The sequence below is a fragment of the Lepus europaeus genome, chromosome 2 (assembly GCF_033115175.1).
Source record: "Lepus europaeus isolate LE1 chromosome 2, mLepTim1.pri, whole genome shotgun sequence".
Taxonomy (NCBI): Eukaryota; Metazoa; Chordata; class Mammalia; order Lagomorpha; family Leporidae; genus Lepus; species Lepus europaeus.
In genome coordinates this window covers 10,329,034-10,346,502 of record NC_084828.1, presented here as the reverse complement: position 1 = coordinate 10,346,502, position 17,469 = coordinate 10,329,034, and the positions used below count along the sequence as shown (strand labels likewise).

At 49.3% G+C, this 17,469-nt stretch overlaps 1 protein-coding gene across 2 annotated transcripts in view; it reads right to left on the bottom strand.

Annotated features, from left to right (window-relative positions):
* Positions 1-9,687: 9,687 nt before the first annotated feature.
* RUNX1 (RUNX family transcription factor 1) overlaps positions 9,688-17,469 on the bottom strand; it is a 250,134-nt gene continuing 242,352 nt past the window's right edge. For both annotated transcript variants that reach the window (XM_062205548.1, XM_062205558.1), the window contains one exon: positions 9,688-14,114. In XM_062205548.1, the coding sequence (XP_062061532.1) occupies positions 13,642-14,114 (473 nt within the window). In that variant the 3' untranslated portion in view covers positions 9,688-13,641. The remainder of the gene's footprint in view (positions 14,115-17,469) is intronic.

Sequence of the window (17,469 nt, the reverse complement as noted above, 5' to 3'; positions counted from 1 at the left end):
CCATTCTCTTTTACTTTGATGAAGGGTCTCCAACTTTCTCCTACCGATTTCTGCCACCCACATGCCCTTATTGACCCTCTGGTATTGAAATCGTTAACCACATCTGGAGAGTTCATCTGTGGACAAGATACCTTATCCTGTGATTCACGCAGCAGCCAGAGGGGCTCATAAAGAACTGTGGGGATCTTGTGAGAGTTTAGAGGGTGCTGGTTGTTAAGAGACATTCAAGGGAAGTCAAATATCTGCAGCAAATACCCAAGGAGTTTTACCTTCCTTTGATCCAAGGGACCCAATCCTACGGAAGAGCTGTGTTCTGCTCTGCCCGTAAGAACCATGGGCTCTGGAGTGAGGGATCTGAGCTGGCTGCCAACAATGGCCATTTACTCTTTGGCCTGGCTCCCTTGGCGACCCCAGGTGTGTCCCGGCCACATGATGAGTTGGTTCATGGAACTCCAAAGGGGGCAAACTCAGCTGACCCCAGATTGATTTTTGACCCAATTAGCAATCCACGTAAGCCGAGTTCTACGAATAACAGTAAAATAAATATGCACATATTCGGAGGCCCTGCACTGTGCCATAGTGTGTAATGCCATCACCTGTAGTGCTGGCATCCCATATGGGTGCTGGTTCGAGTCCCGGCTGCTCCACTTCCAATCCAGCTCTCTGCTATGGCCTGGGAAAGCAGTAGAAGATGGCCCAAGTCCTTGGGCCCCTGCACCTGCATGGGAGACCTGGAAGAAGCTTCTGGCTCCTGGCTCCTGGCTTCGGATCAGCACAGCTTTGGCCGTTGCGGCCAACTGGGGAGTGAACCAGTAGGTGGAAGACCTCTCTCTGCTTTTCCTTCTCTCTCTGTGTAACACTGCATTTCAAATAAATAAATAAATAAATCTTTAAAAATAATAAAATAAAATAAATATGCACATATTCACCATCTCAGTGATTAAACAGGACAACTCTATCCTACAATCCCTGCTTTGTCCCTTCCTCTGCCGCCAAGTAAACTGAATCTGTTAATCATTTCTCCAATATTTTTAAACATCTGTGTACGCATTCCTAATAAATACATTACAATATTCAGTTTTGCTTGTGTTTTTGTGGCTATGGTCTGGGCGTGTTCCAAATTTCAAGTTGGAAACAGACGTGTTGAGAGGTAGCACCTCCGGGAGGTGGTTGGATGGTGAGGGCTCTGCCCTCACGAGTGGATGCATCCATTCATGGATTAATGGGCTCATGAGTTACCATGACAGTGGCTTTGCTACACTCGTGGAAGCAGGCTGTCTCTGCCACACTGGCTCTGTCTTGTAATGGGCTACCCACAGCCATGCAAGGATACAGCAAGGAGGCCCCCACTAGACAACAAGCAGGTGCTGGCATCTGCTTTATACTCTTTATCACCTGGTCTTGAGTGTTTTGTTAAAACTGACACTGTTGCTGTCACACTCCCGTGTTCCGGCTTTTTCTGCAGAATCCATCTTGCTACATACATGCAGTGGTAGTCCGTTCCCCTTCAGCTCGGTATAGGATTCCATCGTAAGAACTGAATGACTCTCACTCATTCTTTGTGGAAATTGGATTGTTCCTAGTGTTTGCTATTATCCCAAGCGTTAGATGCAATTGGCATGTGTTAATCTGTGTCTTCCAGGTGTGGGAGCTGCCTTTGGAGATTTCAGTGGGGCAGGTGGATGAGGGCAGATTCTAGAAATTCATGAAGTGTAGGGAGGAGATCATATCATCCAAAACCAGCTTGTCTCGCGGTGGCCACTCCTCTTAAAATTCACCTTAGTGAAGCTTTTGCATCTTTTTAAAAAAAGATTTATTTATTTGAAAGAGTTACACACAGAGAGAAGGAGAGGCAGAGAGAGAGAGAGAGAGAGAGTTTTCCATCCACGGATTCACCCTCCATCTGGCCACAATGGCTGGAGCTTTGCCGATCTGAAGCCAGGAGCTTCTTCCGGGTCTCCCACGCAGGTGCAGGGGCCCAAGGACTTGGACCATCTTCTACTGCTATCCCAGGCCATAGCAGAGAGCTGGATTGGAAGTGGAGCAGCCGGGACTTGAACCCATGCCCATATGGGATGCTGGAACTGGAGGTAGTGGCTTTACTTGCTATGCCACAGTGCCGGCCCTTGGAGGCTCTTAATGTGAATCCAAATACAAAGCCATGTAATTGAATAAAACTAAATGGAAAAAAAGGATATTGATTAAAATTTGAGAAAAGGATCCATACGGGGAAAAGTCCTTCACTTATTCACAAGGGAAAGAAAAGAGCGCCAGCTATGGTCTGAAGGTTTGTGTACCCTTCAAATTCATACCCTGAAATCTTAACCCCCAAGGTGAGTACCAGGAGGTGAGGCCTTTGGGAGATACAGGATCATGAGGGTGGAGCCCTCAGAGGTAGGATTAGCACCCTTACAGCAGGGGCCTGCGGAAGCTCTTTCAACCCTTGCACCATGGAGGACACAGAGAGAAGCTGGCAGTCTGCAACCAGAAGAGGGCGCTCCCCAGAACCCGACCTTACTGGCACTTTGATCTTGGACTTCAAGTCTCTGGAATTAAGAGAAATAAATTTCCGCTGTTTATAAGCCACCAGTCTATGGTTAAGCAGCCCAATGGACTAAGATGACACCCACATGATTGAAAAAGTCATTATCTATGAAGGTCTGCCGTTTTGGTGACTGAGTATCAAAGTAGTAAAACAACTGCCTGTTGGGAGCCCTGCACGTGTGCCTGGGCTTGGGTCCTGGATCCACTGTCCTTCGCAGCTTTCTGCTCTCACAGACCCTGCGAGGTCCCAGTGATGGCTCAAGTGCTTGGGTCTCTGCTACCCACCTGGCTGACCCAGGTTGAGTGCCAGACTCTTGACTTCAGCCTGGCCACGCCCTGACTCTTGCAGACATTAGGAAGTGAACCGTCAGATGGGAGTTATCTCTGTCTCGCTCTCTCTATCTCTGTTTCTTTCAAATAAATAAAATAATTAACCATTAAGAAACCAGAAATCAAAGGCCTGTGTTGTGGCGGCTCTGGTAAAGCCACTGCCCCTGATGCTGGTGTCCTGTATGGGCACTGGTTCATGTCCCAGCTGCTTCACTTATGATCCAGCTCCCTGTTAATGTGCCTAGCATATCAGTAGGAAGCTGACCCAAGTGTTTGGGCCCCTGTGCCCACATGGGAGACCCAGATGAAGTTCCTGGCTCCTGGCTTAGGACCTGGCCCAATCCCAGCTCTTGTGGCCATCTAGGGAGTAAATCAGTGGATAGAAGGTCTCTCTCTGTCTCTCCCTCTATCCCTGTAACTTTGCCTTTTAAATAAATGAAATAAATCTTTAAAACATTTCAGAAGTTAGCTTAGATATATTTAATTGTGTAAAAGGCAAGATGTGGAGTGGGTGTTCGGCACAGTGGTTTAGGTACCACTTGACATGCCTACATCCTATGTTGGCATATTCAAGTTCAAGTCCCCACTCTGCCTCTGGTCCAGTTTCCTGCTAATGCACACTCCGGGAGGCAGCAGGTGATAGTCCAAGTCCTTGGGCCCCTGCCACCCACATGGCAGACCCACAGGGAGTTCTTGGTTCCTGGCTTCAGTCTGATGCAGTCCCAGCTATTGCGGGCATTTGGAGAGTGAACCGGTGGATGCAAGGACTCTCTCCCTCTCTGCCTCTCACTGGGTCTCTTTCTTTCTTGGTCACTCTGTTTTTCAAATAAAAATAAGTAAAATTTTAATAAGTATTGCCAAGATGATACATGACGATGAGACGTGGGAAAGGAAACCTTTAAGCCTGGATGGAATTTGAAGGGAAGCTGACCGTTAGGGAAACGGGTCCCAGGCCGCATGGTGTCTGATGGGCTGACCTGGGTGCTTTGGGTGGTTACAACCCTTAGGGAAGAAGAGGGGACGAGCTGGCAGTGGAGGCAGATGTGGGGCTTTGCTCCCACCTCCTCTCAGCTAAGAACTGGAAGGCAAAAGAATCTGGGAACAGAGAAAGCGTGACTTCTTCAGGTCAGTGCATCGGCCAGAGAAGACTCATGGGGCTGTTCACGTGTGTGCGGCAGGGGTAGGGTTGTGGATGGTGATGAGTGGTCTATGTGAAAGACTGATGCGTGTTTAGTTTTCTTTCATGGAACTGTATCCAGACACAGGCAACCTGAGCTGGGCTGGGGGCTCCACGGAGACCATGGAGCAGGCTCCTCCAGGGCCACCTGTCCTGCTCGGGGATAGCACTCCTGCTCCAACCTCGTCGTCTCGTTCTGGACAGCAGGGCCTGGGGCAGAGAAGAAGGGGTGCGTGTTCACGCCAACTCCCTTTTAAGGTAGGCTGCACCCTACCTCCCTTTAGACCATATGGGCCTGAACTGTGTCCCATGGACACCAAGCTGCAAGGCAAATGGGAGGTGTGTGTGTGTGGGGGTCTTTCTTCCAGGTAGACGCCAGGGAAAGCTCTTGCTAAGGGAAACAAATGGACCCTGGGGCCAGCAAGTAGCACCTTTTCCTCTCTGAAAGTTTACTGATGGAAAGAAGGCACAGGTACCCAAACCCCGTTGTTGTTGATGTCCAGGCTTTCACAAGTAGGGCATCCGGTTTGGCAACCAAAATCAAGGCACACACAGAGCCTTAGTGACAAGTCGCTCCATTCTGGGTGCTAGATGGTGCAGCGAGGTGGCCGCAGGCCACGGATGCGAGTCTGCCTGTCCAGGCCAGTGAGGTCAAAGCAAGAGGAAATCCCCCACCATCAATTCAGAAAATAAAGAGAGCATGGAGGGGAGTCCCCCAGCTTTTCCAAGGGGCAGCTGGGGATCACTGAGTGTATCTGAAGGAACGCTGCTTGCCCACCGAATCCCCATTGCTCTGAGACTCTTACGAGGCCTTTCTAACAAGTGCGGGCCGATTCGTTTTAGTTCCCCTGGTTTACACTGGTTGGTTCTTCATAGCTTCAGCCCATCTTCAGCATCTGTGTTCCCTTTTCCTTGCTCCACCATCAGAATAGGGTACTGCTAGGGTTGGAGATCAGTCCCAAGGCGGGGGCTCTGTCTGTGTTGGTCCCTGCTGCAGCCCCCGTGGTTGGCACAGTGCCTGCAACACAGGCGCCTCCTGGCAAAGAGAAAGTAGACCTAGTTGGATCTGGTGCCTGGGACTCTCAGAGCCATTTTCTGCTTAGTTCTCTGCCCCTCCTACCTCCTGCAGGTGACTGGCCCACGGGGCAGAGGAGCTGTGGTCAGTTGGCACAGGCCTCTGTGTCTGTGCTCTGAACCTGGTGTCTTCCACGCTGATGAGACAGGCTAGAGCCTCTCAGACGTTTGGAAGGCCTTCCCAGCAGAACTAAGACTTAGGGGGGCTGGCGCCGCGGCTCACTAGGCTAATCCTCTGCCTTGCGGCGCGGCACACTGGGTTCTAGTCCTGGTCGGGACGCCGGATTCTGTCCCAGTTGCCCCTCTTCCAGGCCAGCTCTCTGCTGTGGCCCAGGAAGGCAGTGGAGGATGGCCCAAGTCCTTGGGCCCTGCACCCCATGGGAGACCAGGAGAAGCACCTGGCTCCTGGCTTCGGATCAGCGCGGTGCGCCAGCCACAGCGGCCATTGGAGGGTGAACCAACAGTAAAGGAAGACCTTTCTCCCTGTCTTTCTCTCTCACTGTCCACTCTGCCTGTCAAAAAAAAAAAAAAAGAGAGAGACTTAGGGGGCGCGTGAGATATTGCAAGACAAGGCCTGGGTCTTGGAGTCCCCAGGAATGGACAGACAGACAGTACTCGACAGATACTTGTGGAATTAATTAATGACGAATAACATCTGATATTTTTAGAGTGCTCAAAACGTAACAGGCACGACTCAAAAAGCCTCCCGTGCTCCAGGGCTGGTCAACCTCCCAAGGAACCGTTATCCCAATTTTACAGATTGGGAAAGTGAGGCTCGGGCAGGGCTCATTCTTTGATGGCTTAGGATTGCCACAGGTAATAAGAGTGTGTTCCTGCCCGATGATGGCAACTCTCAGGGAGCTGGGTGCACAGCGGCTGCCTGGCCATGTGCCGAGTGAGAAGATGAGGCATGGTTCTGGAACTGCGCCCTATTCTCTTTTATGCTTTTTTCTTCCTTTTAGCAAATCTATTCTCATAATCGTATCTTTTATTTTGCCTACATGGTATTTCGTTTGCATTCCTTAAGTATACATGGACCAAGGGGGAAAGGTGCTTGGTGACAAAACCAAGGCAAAGAGGGTTTTCTAAAAAGAAAGAGTTAATGAGGAGAGAGAGAGAGAGAGAGAGAGAGAGGGAGGTGGGGGTGGGGAGAGCTCTTTCATCCCCTGGCTAACTCCCCACATGGCCCCAACAGCCAGGGCTGGGCCAGGTTCAAGCCAGGAGCTTCTTCTGAGTCTCCCACGTGGGTTTGGACAGCCATCTTTCGCTGCTTTTCCCAGGCCACTATCAGGGAGCTGGATCGGAAGTGGAGCAGCCAGGGCATGAACTTGTGCCCATATGGGATGCCAGCGTGGCAGGCCGCGGCTTAACCCACTAAGCCACAATGCTGGCTGCAAGGCAAACAGGATTAAACCATGATGAATCACCAGTGAGTGCTCTACCTTGAACACTTGAAAGAGGAGTGCTGAGAACACACCACTTCCTACGGGACATAGGTGATAAACATGAAGCTTGGACACTCCCGTGAGCTCTGTGGGGCGTGCTGTACCCACTGCACACAGGTGACAATGCAAAGATTGTGTCAGAGGCAGGAAAGGACGTGGGACTCACACCTGTCCATAAGGTCTCAGGCAAAATCTGACCCTCACTGTGTGATCGCCGTGGCTGCCCTAGCAAAGACTGGTGGTTTGGGCAACTGGAATTTATCATCTTTGCCCTGGAGGTTGAAGAGAGAGGGAGAGAGAGAGAGAGGGAGAGAGAGAGAGAGAGAGAGAGAGAGAGAGAGATCTTCCATCCACTGCCTGATTCCCTAGATGGCTGCAATGGCCAGGGCTGGTCTAGGCTGAAACCAGGAGCCTGGAATTTCATCTAGTTCTCCCACATGGGTGGCAGAGGCCCAAAGACTTGGGCCATCCTCTGCTGCCTTCCTAGGTGCATTAACAAGGACTAGGATTGGAAGCTGAGTGGCTGGGACTTGAACCCATGCCCATGAGATGCCACAGTGCTGGCCTCAACATTTCAGTTTTTAATTGCCTACAGAATCCCAGTGGTGAGAGGAGAAAAAAAAAAATAGCCACATGCAGTTATTTGTAAAAACAAGCAATCATGCTTTGTATGCATGTAAGACTTTTTATCTTCAAAACACTTTCAAAACATTAATTAATCCTTACAACAGCACCAATGAGATTGAAACTGGAGGGAGAATTTGAGGCATGCAAAATTTAATTACCAATATTAAACTCTGGCACATGACTGACCCTCCTCCTACTGGGGCAGCAAACACATTCCACGCCGTCTCCTCTTCCTCTGAAAATAATGAACATGGGAACTCAGTTCTCTCATGCCAAGAGTAGGGGAGAGGGTTGCCTTTGCTCACCTCGGAGTTCCCGCAAGATTCCAGCATCTAGAATTCTGAGACTCAAAGAGCCCAGGAATACAAGTTGGGCTCCTTTGGAACAAAGATGTACTGAATTCTTTGAGATCCTAACAAAGCTCAGTGAACTATCCCAAACCAACCAACAGACAAAAAAGGGAGCAATTTGTTGAGTCACGGTTGGATACTTGGATAAGAAGTTTATCTGTGTCCTGGGGTTGGTGGGGGGGGGCAGATAAGCTTGGCTTTATACAAGGAGAGTTGGCCATGGTTTGGATGTTAGCTTATTAGTTCGGGAGAGTCCTAAAGTCTATGTGTTAAGGGATTGTCCCTAAAATCTTAAATTATTGGGAACTAAAAGGGTGGAAACTTAATCCAATTATGGTGTTTGGAGGTGGAGCCCTTGTGAGCTGAGTGAATTGGATCAGGTTGTTAGGGTGGAGCACCCATGAGACACTGAGACCTGTGCTCTCCCTCTGAGGCTCTCAGGTCTTCCATGGGGTCTCTGCATCATGAGATGCTGGGCCAGCAGGGCCATCTGATCTTGACCTGAGAACCTCCAAAACTGTGAGCCAAAGTAAACCTCCTTCCATTGAAAGGAACTTGTCTTAGGAGCTCTGTTATAGTCATGAAAAGGGGCGGGGCTACACGGAGCTGCTTCTGGATGCCTGAGCATTCTGAGTTTGGGCTGGAGCAGTGGGGACCAGGTGCTAATGCACTGTTGTAGTGGCAGGAGCTGCCTATCCCCTCTGAAACAGAGGGAACGAATCCTTTACCTCAGAGGCCAGTTGGGGTTGGTATCCTCCAAGGGAGGAGGCCTGAGGGTGAGGGCTTAGTGTTCTAAGCCATGGACTCCTGCTTCCTCGAAGCAGGTCGAGGGTAACTCCTCATTTCACAAGTGTGGGCTGGGCGTCACCATTTCCTTCCAAAGAGGACTGTTTGGAAAGCAGGGGAATACAAGGGTAACTTTACAGGGGGAGAACCCTGACAAATAGGACGTCAGCAGGTGAGCAAGGTCAACATCAAAGTGCAAATGTTCACCGTGATATTCATCTCCAGGCCTAGATTCCCATATTGGAATATTTTGAGCTCTTCAGAAGACACAAAATCTCTCTGACATTAAAAACCCCTGGATGGTGGTGACCCAGACTCTGTTTTCTTCTTCATAATACAGGGCCAAGGTCAGGTATAACCTGATCCTACCTCACATTTCCCAACCCTGCTCTTCAGCCACTACCTCCCAGCACAGGTTCTGCCTTGTTTTGTTTTTTAATCTTTAATTAATTTATTTGTTTCAAAGAGTTAAAGAGAGAGAAGGAGAGATAGAGGGAGATCTTCCATCCCCTGGTTCACTCCCCAGATGGCTGCAACAGCCAGGGCTGTGTCAGGCCGAAGCCAGGAGCCAGGAGCTTCTTCTGGGCCTCCCATATGGGTGCAGGGGCCCATGGACTTGAACGATTTTCTGCTGCTTTCCCAGGTGCATTAGCAGAGAGCTGGATTGGAAGTGGAGAAGCTAGGATTCCTATGGGGACCCATGTGGGATGCCAGTGATGGCTTCTAAGCCACAGTGCCAGCCTGGTCCTTTCTTGTTGACCCCACTTGCCTTGGTTCCTGATATTTTTTTGTGGTCACCCTGCAGACCATTTGAAGCCGGCCCTGAGGCCCCGTGAGATGGCAGTTAGAGAACCGGATGAAGCTTTGTGCAGTGGTTCTGGGTGGGAGTTTTGAAACTGAAATGATAATCATACTTTGCACAGGGAGGTTGGTGATGGAAGAAGTAATAAAAAAGAAAATCTTCGACCACCACCCAAATGTGACTCCTGTAATTAACAAAAGTGAAGGCAGAGGAGGGTGACTGGCCTCAGGGTGAACACACACCCTTCCCACTTGGTGACTGCAAATCCCTCATAATTTTTTTAAAATAAGAGTATTTTTTTTAAGCAAGCATTATAAGAAGTTCCATGCTCCATGAAGAAGGCACCCTGGGCTCCTGGCCTTGGCTAGGCCATTGTGCCTTAGAGCCAGGGTGTGCTGGAGGCACTGAGGGGTGAAGGCACTGGCCTCCCGCACACCTTCAGTCTGCAAGGATTAGGGGAAGGGGTTTTCATAACACGGTGCAGCAGGCATCCACTGGGTCTCCCTCCACCTCAGAGAAAGAGAAAACCAATGGGAGAGAACGTCTGTACTTGTCAAACTGTTTATTTGCTGTTCACACTTGTTATAATATTGGATTTACAGAAGGTACTGTGGTACAAAGAATTCAAGGCTCGCATTCCCCTGGGCACAGCATGGCTGCCCTGCAAGGCTGGGTATGATGGACGCTCCCAGTCCAGTGGGTTGGTTCAGCTGAGCACCTGCTCTCCTGTGCTGTCTAAAACACCCTGCAGAGGACTCTGGGGTCTTCTCAGACCTGGCTTAAAACCCAAGCTTGACCGTCTCCCTTCCGGAAGTGTTCAACATGTCGGAACCAGGGAGAAAGCAGCCCACACATGAATTTCCAGGTTGTTTTGTGATCAGAGCCCATAATGGCTGCAAAAACAGATGCTAGGTGGGGCCTCATTTAACTCTGAGAGACTGAATTGCCCTTTATGGGTTTTTTTTGTTTGTTTGTTTGTTTGTTTTATTTGCAATAGATGTGTTATACCACCATATCAATTCGGAAGTTTATTTTTTCCATTGATTGTTATACATCCAGAATAACACAAATAACCGACAGTTCTTTTTGTTTCTTGCACATTCGTTTCCCCTAGAACAAAAAGTGAACTTTTAAAAAAAAAATTGGAACCATGCTGTTAGCTGTTTACAAAAGTAAGAAGTAGCTCATTTTAAAGTCTAAAATAAACAAAGTAGAAAGAAGCGTTTCTCCTACAGTATTTAGCAAACAAGAAAAAGTCCTTAGAAACACAAAAAATTGAAAAAAGTTATTATAGGCATTAATAATATTTTATAATGAAGCTTAAAATCTATTTACATACATAAATACAATTAAATTTGTTGATGCAACTCTTCTGGAAGAAAAAATAGAAATGCCACATGATCAGCCTCATCAATACTGACCTGGCTAAAGGCAGGGAAAAAGATTCCCAAGAAATAAACAAACAAAAAAACCCCAAATGTATACTCTAGGGTAAACAAAGATATTTTGTTCAGACATAAAAAAAACATTTTCTGTGATTATTGTCAAACCAATGTTTCATGTATAAAAGACCCCAAACACGTCTCTCCCTAAAAAAACAAAACCACCAAAACCAAACATCACCAGGGCGGAATGTCCCAAGACAACAGGTATTTCGAGACAGAACTCTGCAGTCCTAAATTGTAGGACATTCGAGCAAAACCATTCATTTCCTTTCTAATCAGGGCATTTCTGTGTGTCTGTGCAGACATGGAGGCAGCAGCAAGGCTGCTCCCTCGCTCGCTGGGCCCCGCAGAGGCTCTGCGGCCACATCTGGACAGCAAGCAGAGCCCCACGGGTTGGCAGCGCTCTGCTCTGCTGGGAGAGACCCACAGGCCGGAGAAAGGCTGACTTACCGCCTTCCTTTCTGGAGGGGAGAAGCATTGACTGCCCTGAGTTCTGGACACTGGGCATTGGGGTAGAGGTGTGTGCCATCTCCTCCCAGAAAGTGGGAAGACGGGAGGGGCAGGAGGAGGGAGGTGGCAAGAGGAAAAGGGAGATGCTGAGTGGCAGAGAGGGAGAGCAATATATTTTTGGATAGCGAGGAAAAGAGAAAAGAACTGAAATTGTATGTCAACGTGTTGAAATCGTAAACAAGGGCATGAAGAAGCAGAAATGGCTTCTGCCCTGTTTCATCTAGATAGATCCAGTTATTATATGGTTTGCTTAAGGGTCTTGCTGATACCTTAATTTACCTGGAGGCAATGAATGCAAAATATATATATACACATTGTGTAAGACCTGTCTCCCAAACAACTAAGGCATGATTTATTTATTTATTTTCTGAAGCCATTAAATACCATGGATGCTGTAAGGGTCTGTGACGCTCTGATGACACCAGTGAGTCTACAACAGAGTGACAAGCCCTCTCCACATTGTGCTTCCAGAGTGAAGATCCAGTGTGAGGGAATCTCTGACTTCCCTGGGTGGGGGGCATGAGGCTGGTTTTGGGTTATATTCTAATATCTTCAGGTACCAGAATTGAACTGAAAAAGAGAGAAGGTTTCCTTCATTTTCCCTCAGCACTTTCTCGGGTCACACATGGAAACACCAGGTGAAAAAGAACAGCTTGGGCTCGATTTGGGAGAAGTGGGCGGATGGGTCCTTCCTAGAAAGGCAGTTTGAAAATTCTCTGACATCTGATGGTAATTGAGCTGCAAGAATATAGTACGGAATAACGTATGAAACCAATGTGGCGGGAGTCACGGGGAAAACAAATAGATTCTGAATTTCTCCAGATAAGAATGACCTGACAACACAAGCTGCTTTACTCTTTAACTCTTACCAAAGTGCTACTGCATCTGTGTAAAACAAATAATCAATATATATATATAAGAAAACTCAAAAACAAGTTGTTTTAAATAAGTCCAGCTGTTTTGCTGCCTGCAGCCAAAGATCTAATTTGAATGCTTAAATTTATAAAATAAAAATCAAACACTGTTCTGAAGTCCTGCTTTCAAATACTCTTCAGAGCTGACCTGAAATCATCTCACTAATTTAAGAGGTACGTTAAATAACAACCAGATCGTCTCGCGCACACCTTCGTCCACATCAGCAGTTAGTACTTACGAGTTGTACAACTGCATTCGGACCAAACCCTCTAGTAAACAGTGCCATAAAATTTACAGTGACATCGATAACATTTGGATGGTAGCCATGGGCATGCTACGGCTACGGCGCACAGCCCATGGGGCAAGGCCTCAGCCTGGGGGAAGCGACACAGAGAGCTTGGTATGTGAGCAGTACAGGGTGAGGGCCTGCGCCGTCCACCCCATGACTCAGCGCTCATGTGGGCGCAGGAGGACTGGCTCCTGCAGGCCTCTGGGTCCACCCTTCAGCCTTCAAAGGCACCAGGTCTGGACCCTTCCTCTGCCACCACAGGTGGCCGGCCACAAATTTTGTTCTACGTCAATCAACAGGTACTGGTCCAAAGAGGACTGTTTTCTTGCTACCCCAGAACTGAGCAGTTAGGTAATCCCTATATACCCTAATTTGGCTCCTATGTAAATAGCGCTCCTCCTGGGATGTGTTCTGTTACAAAGCATGTTAGAAATCACAGAAGGCCACGGAGTGAGCAAACCCCTGGACAGAAATTAAATCCTCCCCAGGAGTATAATCACTGGCACCTGCCTGAACCCTCTGGGGCCAGATTTGACCTTCCCCGTTTGAAGGGAAGGAGCCAAATATCAGACCCTTTGTAAAGCTTACCAGAAAATTCCCTACTTCTGATCCTTGGAGTGACCCTCAGTGTCTAAAAATCCTATTAAAAACATTGCTGCATTAGCTACCAACTTGTTTGATTAACAAAAGGGAGTTTAATGTAAACAATATTTCTAGATAACCAAGTGATCACATTAGCCATCCTTTTTTTCCCCCCAGCCTTCTTCAATATGACATGTTTAACTCTGGTTTCTATCACAAACAAAACAAAAAAAAAATTGTAGTACTTGATATTTTTCTTAATATAAGTACATTTAAATAATTAAAAAAAGTATCAACACGTAAGTAAATGTCTGAACATCAAGATACATAAATATCTCGGGATTCCTTGTGGGAATACAGTAGTTAAAAAAATGACCCAAAGCTGTAGCTGTCTCTCAGCTACCCAAAAGTCCAAAAGTTAAATAAAACTTACAGAACAGGGAATCATATGGTTCTTTCAGTTGTCAAAGCAAGAAAAGAAGCAAGCTCAAATGTGTATCTCGTGTCCACGAACATAAACACCACCCCAATGCAAATACGCATCTTTGCCATTTATAAGGTGCGGAAAAGAAAAAAAATAAAAATAAGAATTCGATGCCACACAGGACGAGTTGCACCCCTCTTCCCCGCCCCCCACACTCCACACTCTTTGGAATAAACGACTTGGTTAAAAAGTGAAGTCAAGGGTATAAAATCTCTCTTTTATTCACAGCATTGCTACATCAGAAGCATTCACAGTTTCCCTCCGCGATCCGCCGGCCGGCCTCAGTAGGGCCGCCACACGGCCTCCTCCAGGCGCGCGGCGGGCGCCATGCTGGTGGGCGAGTTGCTGTGGCTGCCCTCGGCCTCCACCACGTCGCTCTGGCTCGGCAGGCTGGGGTGGAGCAGCGCCGAGCCCGTGGAGGCGTTGGTGCAGGGCGGCAGGATGCGCGGCGGCGAGCGCTCGCCGCCCACCATGGAGAACTGGTAGGAGCCGGCCGAGGCGCCGTAGTACAGGTGGTAGGAGGGCGAGCTGGCCTGGAACGGGCCGGCCTGCGCCTGCGACGAGCCGGGGTAGGGCGGCGGCAGGTACGTGTGGTAGCGCGTGGCCGAGCTCATGGCCGACATGCCGATGCCGATGCCCGACGTGACGGGCGTCGGGGAGTAGGTGAAGGCGCCGGGGTAGTGCATGCGAGGGTCTGAGATGGAGGGCAGCGCGGGGAACTGGCGCGGGTCGCTGAACGTCAGGTCGGGGGCCGCTGCGGGGCGGGCAGAGAACAGCGCGTGAGTCGGGCTTGGGGAGCCACGGCAGGGTGACCGCCCAGCGTGCCAGGGCCCATACCCAGCATGCCACGGTCCAGGAAGAGGGGCTACCCAGAGTGCCACGGTCCAGGAAGAGGGGCTACCCAGAATTCCACGGTCCAGGAAGAGGGGCCTAACCAGAATGCCACGGTCCAGGAAGGGGGCTACCCAGCGTGCCAGGGTCCAGGAAGTGGGGCCTACCCAGAATGCCACGGTGCAGGGCGGTGGGAACTACCCAGCATGCCATGGTCCAGGAAGGTGGGGACTACCCAGGGGACTACTGGCCAGGAAGATGGGGACTACCCAGCATGCCACGGCCCGGGAATGTGGGGACTACCCAGAATGCCAGGGCCCAGGGAGGTGGGGACTACCCAGCATGCCACGGTCCAGGGAGGTGGGGACTACCCAGCATGCCACAGTCCGGGAAAGTGGGCACTACCCAGAATGCCACGGTCCAGGGAGGTGGGGACTACCCAGCATGCCACGGCTGGGAAGGTGGGTACTATCCAGATGCCACAGTCCAGGAAGGCAGGAACTACCCAGCATGCCACGGCCCGGGAAGGTAGGGACCACCCAGTTTGCCAGGGTCCATGAGGTAGGCACAACCCAGCGTGCCACTGTCTGGGAAGGTGGGGACTACCCAGAATGCTACGGTCCAGGAAGAGGGGGCTACCCAGCATGCCAGGGCCTGGGAAGGTGGGAACCACCCAGCATGCCACAGCCCAGGAAGGTGGGGACTACCCAGCAGTCCATGGTCCAGGAGGATGGGGACTACCCAGAATGCCACGGTGCAGGAAGGTGGGCACTACCCAGCATGCCACGGCCCGGGAAGGTGGGAACCACCCAGCATGCCATGGCCCAGGAAGGTGGGCACTACCCAGCATGCCACGGTCCAGGAAGGTGGGCACTACCCAGCATGCCACGGCCCAGGAAGGTGGGGACTACCCAGGGGACTACTGGCCAGGAAGATGGGGATTACCCAGCATGCCACGGTCCAGGAAGGTGGACACTACCCAGCATGCCACGGTCCAGGAGGATGGGGACTATTCAGGGGACTACCCAGGGGACTACGGGCCAGGTGGATGGGGAGGGTGGTGGGGTGAAGTACAGTCATGGGTGACAGTAATAGAGAACATCAGGTAATTTAAGATGGCATGTGATATGTGACACGATACAGCAGAGCATTACATAAACTCTGGGGATGTGGTATATAACAATGGATACATGCACAGTATACATGTACTACAATATGATATGTATGGAATAGTGAGCTAATCCATGTCAGCAAACCAGATCCCACCAGCCAAAAATGGTTGCTGCCAACTTCTCTATGTCCCAAGGGCTAAGAATGCATTTTACTTGTTTGAAAGATTGAAAGAAAATCCAAAAACGACTCACAGGCGATCCTAATTTCAGTGCCCACATGCAAAGGGGGACGCGGCCTCACTCATCCGTCTGTATTACCAGTGGCTGCGTTTGTGTTACCACTGCACAGCTGAGGTCACGTCAGAGCCCACAGGGCTCACAGAGACTAAAATGTTTATTTCTGTTTTTTTACAGAAAAAACTTGCCATCCCTCTGTTTTATTAATGTGTTAAAATATTTATAATTAAACTAATGCATTAATACAGCCAACACTAATATAAATTTCATCTGTGGTATTAATATGAAACTATATAATGGATGCATAACATTAAGATAATATATGCAATATAACAGTGTTAATGTATAATATAATACGGTATATGTAATATTTAGGTTGAATTGTGCAAAATTACCAATTTTGGGGGCCTTGAACAATTGAAAAACCGTTAATTTCTTATTATGCAACCTAACGCTTCCGTAGTAATGACTGTAAGTGAACGGCAGTGAATGTCACGGCCGGTCCTCTGTCCCCACATCTACCTGCGGACAATCCGGCCTCAGTCTCACCTCGTATTCTCTGATACGTGTTTCACTGGCTTGTTAACACAAACGGACATCAGACCTTGACTTATGTACTCTTTTTGTGCATATTAACATTTTACCAGGAATGGCAAAGCTTTGTCTCTAGAATTCATTTTGCTCGGATTGTGCATTCACAGTCCTACACACTGGCTTTGGCTGTCCTGTGGCTCACCCCTCTGCATTTTCCTCCTCTCCAGGCTGCCCTTTGGAACTGCTGGGGAGTTTGGGTGCCAGGAAGGGTCCCCTGTGTCCTGTAGATGAGCCTTTCTGAACAGTGGCATCGGTGACACGCTGGGCCAGGTAATTATGTTGGGGGGATGGCAGAGGGTTGTCACGTGCATTTTAGGATGCTTGGAGGCATCTCTTTCACCCACTGGGTGCCAGCAGTGTCCCCTTCCTGTACTGTGACCACCAAACATGTCTCCAGGTGTTGCCAAATAATGTGGGGCAGGGGAGGTGGGTGCTGGTTCCCCCACAATCCCAGCCCTGGCTTGAGAACCAACACAGTGGATGCAGGATGGTATCCTTGAGTAGTTTCTGTTCCTCAGAATTATTCATGAAATGGCCAGGCCAGGACAACAGTATTGACATCAGCCAACCCAAAGATAGCAAGACAACGGAGCAGAAGAATCAAATGTTCTGAAATGTTAAGTTTTCAAATCAACCTACAAAACAGTCCTACGCACAGATGGCGTGTGGCCTATGTCCTCCTGAGTTCAGGCCGATAAACTTGCCGCGGCCAGAGGCTGCCCTGAAAGGAGAGCTACCAGGGTGGATTAATCTGTTTTTGGAAGGCATCGGCTGCTGATCAACTTCCTCAGATTTCAAGCCTCTTACTCCAGCAGGGAGAGCTAGTGTTTCTCCCTCCCGTTCTCCACCACACCCTCTCCCCACCCCAGCCCCCATGCCTTCCCACCCTGTCATGGGGCTTTTACTGCTGTAACACATTTTTAAAAAATGAACTCCTCTGTCCATTTGGGGTGAATGTGATGAGGGGACGAGAGGTAATTAGAGTTTATAGAAACAGCCGAAATCGGCAGCAAATCCCTCCTCTAATGAGGAAACCAGGAGTCTGACTCTCAAACACACACTCCTGTTAATCTTTTCAAAGCGAGTCAGACATGTGGGCAGGGAAAAAAACTGTCAACTGACAGCGGTTCCGGGGCTGGCCTTCCTTGGCCACTCTCTAGCTCATTCTCAAACCAGGCCACACCTCACTCCACAGGGTTCATCCCTGCAGCTCGCCGGGGCCCTCTGTGACCAAGCCCCGTGTCACTTGCTTGTGCCTACACAGACAGCCGTGACATGTTTGAGCGTTAACAGGAAGTTTTACTCCATTTTTCCAGTTAGATTTATACAGTCTAG